The sequence below is a fragment of the Gobio gobio genome, assembly GCF_949357685.1.
Source record: "Gobio gobio genome assembly, chromosome: 2".
NCBI lineage: Eukaryota > Metazoa > Chordata > Actinopteri > Cypriniformes > Gobionidae > Gobio > Gobio gobio.
This window is the reverse complement of record NC_137098.1, coordinates 38724330-38735661: the sequence shown is the minus strand read 5'-3', so window position 1 is coordinate 38735661 and position 11332 is coordinate 38724330. Positions and strand designations below refer to the sequence as shown.

General features: G+C 37.6%; 1 protein-coding gene across 1 annotated transcript; it reads right to left on the bottom strand.

The window, feature by feature from the left end:
* Positions 1–5125: 5125 nt before the first annotated feature.
* cUnh16orf87 (chromosome Un C16orf87 homolog) lies at positions 5126–11089 on the bottom strand. The gene is made up of 4 exons (XM_079810901.1): positions 10865–11089; positions 9987–10080; positions 7145–7324; positions 5126–5880 (listed from the first exon to the last, which is right to left on the bottom strand). Exons 1-4 carry the CDS (start codon positions 11072–11074, stop codon positions 5762–5764), a joined length of 603 nt encoding a protein of 200 aa, XP_079667027.1. The 5' UTR covers positions 11075–11089; the 3' UTR covers positions 5126–5761.
* Positions 11090–11332: the final 243 nt, after the last annotated feature.

Below are 11332 nucleotides of genomic sequence, written 5' to 3'. Positions count from 1 at the left end.
CCACACCAGCACTGCTTGTTCTGACCTTCATTGATATAACTTCTGAAAACACTCTGTGAAGTACAGCCTGCTAAAGAATATGAAAATACAAAAAGTTATTCAATTAAGCAAAAAATGTGCTTAGAGGGTGAAGTATTTGTTCAAGTATGCACTCTGAAAAACAATGGTGACCACCAAAAAGCATAAGCTAGGGTTACAGTTGAAACTACTAGAGAGAGAGAGAAAAAAAGTACTTTAGCACTAGCTACCACTGTCAAATTCTGAAAGCCTTTTACACTGTTTGAAGAAGAACCAAATTAAAGGGATAGCCAATTACACAAAAAAATTAAAATTCTCTCATAATTTAGCTACTTTCATGCCGTCCAAGATGCCTATATGACTTACTTTCTGATGAACCAAGACAGATGGCCGAGAACTACGGTTTATAATTTTTTTCTCTCACACAATTATCACTTCAGTTGACACTGTGTTCGTATGGAGGAAGCTACTGTCGTATTCACCGTGTGTGGGTTTTTAAAGCGAACTCACAGAGATGGATTATGTTTATAGAAAGTTTGTGTTAATCTCAAGAAAGAGCAGTAGGCCTGAAGCTATACTATCGTACGGGATTTTGGCGGATTTTCTTTCTAAATCTGCTTGAGAGCTGAAGCAACGAGTTCTTTAAATGTTCTGAATGTATGAAAACTAAGGTAGCCTACCACACTGTAAGTAGCTATAGTTTGGCTGCCATCTAGTGGTTCATAAAGAGACCGCCACTCAGGCTAACTGAAGAAAAAAAAAGACCAAAATCCAAATGCCAGAAAAACAGACATTGAGCCATGATATAAAGGCAGGGGGCTATTTTATTCCACACCCTCAGGAGGCAAGAAACCAGAGCCTGAGATTTTTTCAAGGCTCACAAAACATCTGAACAAAGTGATTCCAGAGTAAATAACATCTTAAAAAATACAGCAAAAGATGTTCTTCAGTTCATTCATTGATGTCTTTTGTAGGCTTTTTTGTTTTGGGCCTGCATGACACTAATGTTAATGAAAAAGGCTTTCCCACATTAAACGAACATTATGAACCTTTCAACAGGCTTGAAAAGGTTTTATGTGAGAAGCAAATAGGCTTTCGCCTTCACAGTCACATAGCAGCTTTTTTGTCACCGGCTGGTTCTCCTTTCATGAAGCTTTGTGTGTTATGATCTAAGGCTTGGGCTATGCTTGATTAAACAGTTGTTTAAAGTTCTTATTTTTTATGAATTTTTTTCAGTATATATTTTATAAGTGATTTATCTGTGCACATCATCCATTTCTTCAGAGTTGTCTTCTCTGATGACGTGTTGGCTCGAGGGCGGGATAACCTGTCACTCACATCATGGGATCACGGTAATAGCAAAAACAATAATCCAAAGATCCAATCAATTCCAAATGGACAAAACAATAGGGAGGAAAAGTCTATCACATTTTTTGTTTTATGCTGAATAAACTATATGCAAACTACTCAAGATACATCAAAAGCAAAGACTAAATCTACAGAAATATTCAGGGGAAATATTACATCAGTAACTTTCCAAGAACATAAATATTAATTTTCTGTAGCCTAGATGGGATGCAATTATTCAACTTCTCCATTTCCTGTAACCTAAGACATAAAAGCAGGAATCTGTTTTATTCCTAACCTCCAGGCAAAGTGCCAGTGATTCACACTGAGGATGTCCATTGGGAGCTTCAGCAAGTGCCAAACAATATCAGACCCTTGTCACCTCCACCACAGAGACACACTATCTGCCTTTGACCTTAAAGCCATTCAGAGCAAAAGCACCAACTGTCCAGTGACTCATCATCACATCATGTCACTGAAACCCACAAAAGCACAGATAGAAGTTTCACGCAGGAAAGCATAAATCCCCACAAGAGTTATTCTCCACAAATCTGTTAAATGCAGTGAATTAATTGTGGTGGTTGTTGTGTAGATGATGGCTCAAGAACAAAAGCTTTAACAGCAGTCACTCTAATCTTGACTGAAGGGGGCAACCAAATGCAAATAAAGCTACTCATAAAGTGGGAAACCCCTGGTGCAACTCAACAACTCCTGTGTCATGTATATTAAGATAAATGCAGCATTTATCTCTTGACATGTCTTACTTTATTGGCCACACAATTGTAGAGTTTCTGCTCTGTATTTGCATTTTTATTGTTACACCTCACTGAATAATCAGTGATGAGCACATTTTATTGTACAGGCCATAACTTGCCAAATAGGATCTATTTCAGGCAACTCTTATGAACTGCTTTGGCCACATTATCTTGGGTTCTCAACTTAGCCCCCTTATTTTTATCGAGAGCTACCTACTACTGCACTTCAGATCTGTAACCCTGTTTTTCTTGTTCAACAGACAAAGCGTAACCCCCATTATTCAGTTTGAGAGTCAATGTTAATTCATGTAAAACATGAAAATACACAAACAGACGCATAACTCATTTTGAAAGTAATTCTGTAACATTTACATTTTTTTCAATTTTTTCCATTTACTAAGAATGCTTCACACTTTACAAACGTTTAACAAAAGGGAAACGCCATGGCATCTTTTCTCAAGTAATGTCGACTGTGAAATATTGCTTGTAAAGAGCTGAAACAGCATAAAATTCTTTACTGCACACTACAGGCTGAAGGAAGGTATAATATATTGACTATAGAGGTATACTGTACTGTTAAGTAGGCGTGTTCTACATTGTAAATTATTCATTAATATGAGAATCACAAAGGTTGCTGTGGGCAAGTCAGCGACGGATGTAAAAGGGAATATATAGTTGGTGATCCATCATTTCTGTGGAAACCACAGCACACTGGATTCTCTGAGGTGAGCTTGTTGCTTGGTGACGAAGCTTTGGAAAAAAAACTGGCTGCAGCAGCTGCTCTCCTAAGGAAGCACACAATCCAAACTGATTGTGGAACTAGATAAATACAATATGTTCAGCATATTCTGGGCTCTTTGTAAATTAGGTTACATAAATACCAAATATAACAATATAGCTGCAAGCAGCAATTGTCAGGGCCAAGCAAAAAGAAGACAATAAGACATGCCAGCATGGCTGGGATTGTCAGACCAACTGCAACAATGAGCCATTAAAGACCTATTAAGATCATTTTAGGTAAAATAGCTGTAAAATTATAAATACAGTCAATAATAATGATTTTATGGTTTATCACTTTCGACCAATAGGTGGCACAGTTAGGAAATTGATGTGGTGTGGTCAGAATAAGGGAACAATGACAAAGTTGCAAAATGCAAAGTTTGGTGTCAATATGTCAAAGCAGGGTGTCAATATGTCGTTGCAGAGATATAGCCTCAAGAGGAGTATGGACCACATGCTGGTGCTGTCTCAGAACCTTTTAAGTACCTTAAAGGCATGGTGCTGATGACACAAACCAAGTTTTGTAATGATACACCAATGCATTCGTAAAGTATACCATTAGCATTTTCTATCATAATACTGCATTGTAGTCTATGGGAATTTCATGTTTCGTTCTATTATATCGGCACCAAGAGGCACAATCCTACCATTTTTTTTCTGTCTCCGGAGTGAGCCCATATATGTGTGTGTCAATTTTGGTGAAAATTTCTCATTTTGTTTTGGAGTTATAGACATTTATATGAAAAAAAAAACACGTAAAAAAATTACTGACACCTGACTTTGATTGGATTTTACTACCCCCTTACTATCAATATTTTGACATTTGAGCACACGCTTATATCTATCAACCTATGTTTCCGAACTTCTGATGCTGGTTTCGTCTCGATCGGAGTAGCGGTTTCGAAGATATCAGCTAACGCTAAATTACAACGCTGCACAAACCATATGCCGAAACCTGGCAAGTCTGGTATCGTTGGACTCAGCAACAATTCAGGAGTATAAGGAGATGACTATAGTCAACCACACCCAAAGTTATAAGCATGTGGAAAAAACATTATCCACTAGGTGGCGCTGTTTCAAAACTTCTCAGGCTCCTTCGGGGCATCGTGGTGATGACCCATTTAGAGTTTCGTAACAATCCATTCATGTGTTGATAAAATACAGCATTTTAGCACATAATTCAAAATGGCCAATATGGTAAAATTAGATATCAGTCGACTCTGCATGACGTCCCCAATCTAACTTTTATGATTTTTGGTCAAACAGTTCAGAAGTTATAAGCAAAAATAGCCATTTTACGTATCTCCGCACCAGTAGGTGGCGCTGCACCAAAACACTGCAGGTTGCCTCAGGTCATGCTTGTGATGACATGTACCAAGTTTGGTATGAATACGACACAGTGCTGTGGAGATACAGCCTTATGTCTATTTTTGCAAGCTCTACGTAAAATTTGTTTGTCCATTTTTCGAAAACGGTTTGAGGAATCGACTTGAATTCCATGTCAGCATGGTCTGAAGATGATCTGGTTAAATTTTCGTGAAAAGTGGAGCAACGGCCTCGGAGGAGTTAGAAAAAATAGTTTTTTTGGAAAATTCAAAATGGCGGGAAAATTTTCATGACAGAAAATGACATTATATCCTGCAATCGAATCGTCTTGAGCCAAGGAATCAGAGGGAATTTAGTTTCTAGCCCTTAGGGTTCAAAAGTTATTAGCATAAACATGAGTGAAACTTTGGACTTTGGACAGAAGCTAGAGGACTCCAAATTCGCTATGGTGAATGTGTGGACTGTCCTCTATCAGTGTGCCAAATTTCATAACTTTACCGCAAGCGGTTCTATGGCCTGCCATAGACTTCCAGAGCGGAAGAAGAAGAAGAATAATAGGAATGCCAACGATTTCAATAGGTGCCTACCAGTGGTGCCTACGCACCTTCGGTGCTTGGCCCCTAATTATCGTTTGAAACATGGGCATCTAAGGACAATCCTCACACATTTTATTCAACACATTTGAGTTCGTTTTTTTGTTCATGGTGAAATATTGCCTGTAAAGAACTTGAAACAAAAGGGTTCAGTTTTGAGTATAGCTGTAGAGGACTGCTGAACAGCTGAAATATGAGCTCGCTTTGAGAATTGCCATAGGCATTTTTCTTGCTCTAAATCCATCTAAAGAGGGGCACATGACGTAGAAGGAATGGTTGCAATTAACTTCCCCTGAAAATAAAACTAGGAGTTTAAATGCAATTGATTTTAATATATTCATATACAGGGTGAATATTACACATTAATTTTGTTACCATTTATCAAACAATAACAAAAGGGAAAATAAAATACACACTTAAATTAAGGTGGTTGAGGCATAATAAATAACCATTAATCCGCCATTTTCTTGGGTTCAGCTCCCACTAGGTTACTCGTGAAATAATATGGCTCAAATAAACAAATAATGGACTTGATCAGCTTACGTCTGATTATTGGTACCAGATATAATTTGCACATAAATTGTTCTTTTGGTGAATCCACTGTCCCCCAATAAACAGTTAAAAAGTTTAGGAAACGACTGGTAGGAACACTGAATACATTCCATAAAATTGTCATTAAAATAGATAGAATCCTACACCGCTAATGATTACTACAGTTCTCACTCATGTCGAGGATAACAGTCCTTTTCCCCCTGATATAGAGAGCAGGTGTCCGAAATCCACCAATACACGGCAGCACCACTGAGCTTCGGCCACACAGGCAGGGGTTTAAGCTTCTTCGGGTCAGAGTTTCCCCAACCGCTTTTACATAGACATATGGGACATCTGCACACCCGCCCAGTAAGAGTCCTGAGTTTCAGCTGCAATTGTTTCCAACGTCTGTTACAGGATGAGTCTCTGGCCCAGAATTTTGCGGTTAATCTCAGCCAAGGCCACCGAAAACACAAAAGCCTTCTCATCAGAGAGGTTGGCATAAATGTCAACCTCCTTTTCCTGTTTTTCTGTAAAAGAAAAGAGAATAAATAAATAAAACAACCACGCAGTATTGTTATCAACAGGGAAATGTGCCAGTTTAGTACAGGATACGAATCAAGGATAGAACTTCATACAAATGTAATTTGTTAAATAACCAATTGCAAAATAGCAGATTTGCAGACAACTGAAAATCATAGATTCTCCATAGAAGAGCTGACAATGCATAGACGCTTCCAACCTGGCAATGATTTATTCAGCAGAGAGTAAAGAAAGAACCATGTGCGTAAATCATTAATCCACAATATGAAAGCCATACACTTGGAAACAGTACAATGCACCACATGCCACCCTGATGGCTCCTGAATCCTGAATATGTCTTTTGTCCTACTGTCCATGGAGACATGGTCTTCCGATGTCATTTTGATGTGCTTTATCTAAAACATACTTGAGTTGCTCAACAGAGGATTTTATTTAATAGGAGACACTATTTGGTTTACAGCTAGGTGTGGCCGGGAGTGAAGACAGATGCAGTGGGATCAGTGGTGACACGCCAATGAGAGGCTTTTATTCTAAATGCAAATAAAAAAAAGAAATCTCTAGGGGCAGTGTGAAGGTCAGTTTGGGGAGAGGTCTGTATCTGGACCCCGAGGACACAAATAGCATCATCACACACTGCCAGTATTGTTGTATAACTCCTTTTGCCCAGTCACTCCAGAAGTGGGAATACATGTCAAAATCTTTCACTTCCAAAGAGTAGCCCAATATTTCTGCAACTTCTCTTAACCTCTTAACCTCTCTTCTCTTATTTCTTAATGCTTAAGATATTTGAAATGCTCCTAAAATGTTAATCTTTAAGGTTTTGCTCATTTACCGTTTGACCCAACAGGCAAGAAGCATTTAGATGATAAATTATGAGAAACTGTAATCAAACATTATTCACAAGAACCCTTCACATGCACACTCACTGAGAATGCTTTCATTCGGAAAAATCAGAAAACACTGACAAAAGCAACGAAACACTAGAGCAAGGGCATATACGGTATTCCAAGAATATATTTCAACAAATATTCCAAGAAAAGTTAATGAGGGAAAAAAAAGTTTATTGTCAAGTTTATTATTATTGTAGACAATTACGTTTAAATTATTTGACATCATTGTAAAAGACTAAATGGAAAAATAAAATATCAAATAAAATCACTCTGGATGTCTACATTTCTTAATGTCCATGTTTATAGTTACTATAAATCTACAATTTGTACTTTTCCCCAGACACGTGGGAGCACACGTTACCTTTTTCTTCTTCATGCTTCTTCAGCCCAACAGTTTTCGGTCTGCCTCGTCCTCTGCGGATTGGATCTGACTGACTGTTGGAACGGGATCGCCTCCTATTTTCCATATCACTGGTAGATGTTAAGTTTATCTTTTCTTTTCTGATTCTTTCTGTTCGTCTTCTCTTTGCATCCAAATTGTCTGAAACGCAATCGAAAGGATAAATTATAAAATAGTGGGGGTTGATACAGTCACATTCTATATATACACAAACTAGCCAAACCATCTCATAAACAGTTTTACACAAAAAGCAGCTCTCTTTTTCCTCACATGTTCTTTAAACCCATCCCCCAACCATTATTGACAGACTAAAAAGCCAAAAAGGGGGTCTGTCACTTCTAATGCCAATCAGCAAATTATGCAGAAAGTCACAAACCTATGCAGAGCTACAGTCAGAGAATTAAGGGCTTGTTACTAAAGGAAGTAGGCCTGCGCCTCTCTGAGGGAGTTTATTTATAGGGCTCTTTAGTCTTTGAGTAAACGCCATTAGTAACAGACTCTAGCAACCCTGTGTGAAGAGAGCTTATCTGAGAGATAATTTTTGAAAATGACTACGCCCAGAGTAAGAATAAAAAAATTGAAAGCAGTGAAATAGATATACAGAATTTGGCCAGTTATATTAAATATTAATATTTAAATGTAAATAATTTGTAAAAAATTTCCAGAGAAAGTGTAGCCGTTTTTTTTCCTTCTTCTAAAATCAATTAATTCCTTGATATTTTCACTATTTTCCTCACTTTTTTTGTTCCTTTCCTTGTTTATTATGGTGTGACAAATTCATTTTACTACATATATTCCATGTAAATTCTCAGTTAATTAAGACTGCATGAATAATATAATTAGAAAATGATTAGCAAAATGCTGTTTAAATATTGTTAGACAAAGTCACACCAAAGGACCTTTTCAAAAATATTTTGTCACGTGTATTTATCATAATCAAACAATTGAAGGATTTGATAATCTTGGTGTAACTCAATTCTGTGAATCTCTTATGACAACACCATCTGTCACCAACAGATATTTTAAATGTTTATATAATCAAGTAAATCAAGGTAGATTGTCCCTGTAATAAGGGCACTGTAAGTCGCTTTGAATAAAAGCGTCTGCCAAATGCATAAATGTAAAATTTCCATGGCAGCTATTTGATTCTAAACGCAGTGATAAGATCCGCTTCTGCTCCCTCCCTTTCCAGGCCTGCTGTATGACTGCACATTAACTCCGGAATCCAGGCACTGTCAATAACCTGCACTAACAAGAAGAGCCCTGTTCTACAGCTAATTAACACTGCGCAACTTTTCCACAACTGTGACAAAACCATGAAGTCAAAGAAGTGAATATTATTGTAAAATATCCGGAAAGATTGGCTGTAAAATATTCTTATTTTATACGCTCGCCTATAGTAGTCTTTCATTTAACATTTCGTCTGAATTACAAGTCCCCTTACAAAAGGAGCAAACAAAGCAAGGACAGGCAGGGCAATCTAAATAAAGTCTGTCCCATTTCAAATTGAGCACATTATTCTTAGCAGAGTGAAGGGTAAGCCCTAAATAAATACTGCTGCTAAAATGGAAACCTAATGTTACAAGAGAAAAGACATTTCTCTTAGAAGAAACTAGGACTACACCCTTCATTTAACATGTAAGCAGGATCTCACATTCTTCATATATTAAACTAATTCCTTATGTGACTCACAGAAAAAAAATACATCACACCGCTGTAAAACATTCAAACAAAGAACATTTGTGCAGAGCATTCCAGTCATAACTCAATGTAACAATCACAGATTGAGTCTGCAACCCCAAACAACGCAATGCACAAGCCAGCTGGGCTTTGAACAATAAAAATCATAAACCTTCAGCGTGCTTGACTATCAGCATATACAATACAATATTCATGACGGACCTAAAACCTGATATTAGTGATACAAAAAGGGATGTTTACAAAAAAAAACAAAAAAACTGTGTTAAAATACCACACATGCCCGAGCTTATCACAACCCAAGCTGGTCTTTTATTCCTTATTTTGCTAACTTTTTCCTACATGCCTCATTTTTGTGATATCATATTGTGATATCCTATTAAAATACCAACAAACCTGTAGTTTAGCTTTAAGAAAGCCATTTTGCATAAATAATAATCTTTGAGAGATAAAAAAGAAAAGAAAAAAAAGACCGTTAAAGTATCATATAAATGAGTCAACTGAAATATTGAGACTAGTTTCTAAATAACAAGACAGTGGCGGGAGGGGGTGGAAAGAGAGAAAGAGAGGCAGCAGGAACAAGCTTTTCAGACAGGAATTAGTTTGCCCTTCCCCCATCCCTCTTAGTACTACTCACTCAAGCAAACAGCCACCACTGCACCACTCATTTCAGTAGTCTCAACGCATCCTGCTGACTGGAAACTTGCCTGCTATTTATTTCCATTCACTAGCTCAGAGTTCAAAACATACCGATAGTAAAAAAAAAAAAAAAAACGGCTTTTTTTTTTTTAATCAGCCTGACTATAGGCAGAAAACATGGGCTATAGCGGACTACGTGCAGATACTAGAGATTAAATGAGTGTTAATTTTCAGGAAGAGAGAAAAGTTTGCTGATCAATTTCTGGAATTACATTCCAATATATCCAATAATGTAATAGTTTTCAACATTCCTCCCATAGCAGTCACTTTTTAGATCAATATTCACATCACATTAAAGGCCACTTGATAAATAATTTAACAATACATACTTTACAATAACAAAATATAGGAGTGGCTATATGGGGGGGTTTATATGTATATAACACATAAAAGATGCACAATTTACCCATTACTGGAGACCTTTCATTTAATTTGGCATTGAGAAGCTTTCGGCTGATGAAGATGTAGCCACAAGGACAGGATTTACAAGCCACAGGAATCTGGGAAAAGAGAGAAAGAGCTCCGTGGTCAGTACAGTAACGTTATGTATAATGACTAAATATTTCACAACACTGCAGGAAGAGCACGTCAATACGTTTATGGTGTGCCTTAATAAAGACACCAATGATGTGTCCTTTGACTGGGTTAAACTAACACTGACTACAGTAAACAGGAAACAATGACCTGATTTCTGCTAAACTGATGTGCCAAAACACAACACAAAGACATACAATACAGTCTAATGAAACGATCTGCAATGACGCGAGTTCTGTTTGTTCAAGGACAACATAAACACTGGTAATTCATCGTTTATAATGTCGAAATCAGCGTGAATATATCCTCTTATCATCATTAGAAATGGCTGAAGTCTTCAAATAATATCATGCAGATTTCTAAGCAGTTAAATCGCAGAGATTAGCCTTCTTGGCGATATTTGACGAGGCGACCACAGATGAAACCTATGAAATTTCATTGTTTCAATCCAGCAAGCTGGAAATCATTTAACAGCCTTGCACGTTTTCATCGCCACACTAAAATGTAAACAAAATTCAGCGGCTACTTATGTGACAATATACAGAATATCAATAATTTCACTTCAATACAATCGACAAAATGTGAAAAACATATTTTACAACACGTAGCAACGTTGTTTGAAAACTCACACACATCTAATGATTACCTTTGCCTCATTAAAGCACACACCATATGAAGCATAACAATCCGGAGACTGAGCACTTAAGCAAAAACACAAATATGTATTATTCTTCTCAAACAACACCTCACCTGTTGGTCACACTCCGGGCATGATTTGGTGGCCATCTTCACTTTCTTCACTTTGTTTGTAGACATATTTATGATGAAGAGCTTCAATAATATCCCTTGACCTCGGCGATCGTACTGCAAAACTTCCAGCTGCACTAACGCACACAGAGAAGTGCAGCTGATCCAGGCTTCCAGGGAGCTCAGACACACACCAACCGTCCGATGAACCATCAATCGCGCTATACGCACTGCGCATGCGCCTTGTCGAGATTCGATAGGTCCCTGGCTGGCGGGTCACGTGACCCACAGCAAGAAATAGATAGGTTTGGCAATTTTTTGACTACACTCTCTATAGTTGAGTACTGTTCGTCACAAAAACAACTTTAGGAGATCGAATGGTAATAATAATATGTCCAGATATGTCCAGATATTGCCTCCAGTTCTCAGGAGCATGCGCACTACAGCACGACAGTCACATGGGTGAAGAAC

Excerpts from the sequence above, each read along its gene's own strand:
- cUnh16orf87 (XM_079810901.1), bottom strand. The coding sequence starts at position 11,074 with ATGGTTCATCGGACGGTTGGTGTGTGTCTGAGCTCCCTGGAAGCCTGG. Across the intron at positions 10,081-10,864 it reads GCCCGGAGTGTGACCAACAG|ATTCCTGTGGCTTGTAAATC; the intron begins GTGAGGTGTTGT and ends CTCTTTTCCCAG. Across the intron at positions 7,325-9,986 it reads TGAAAGGTCTCCAGTAATGG|ACAATTTGGATGCAAAGAGA; the intron begins GTAAATTGTGCA and ends ATTGCGTTTCAG.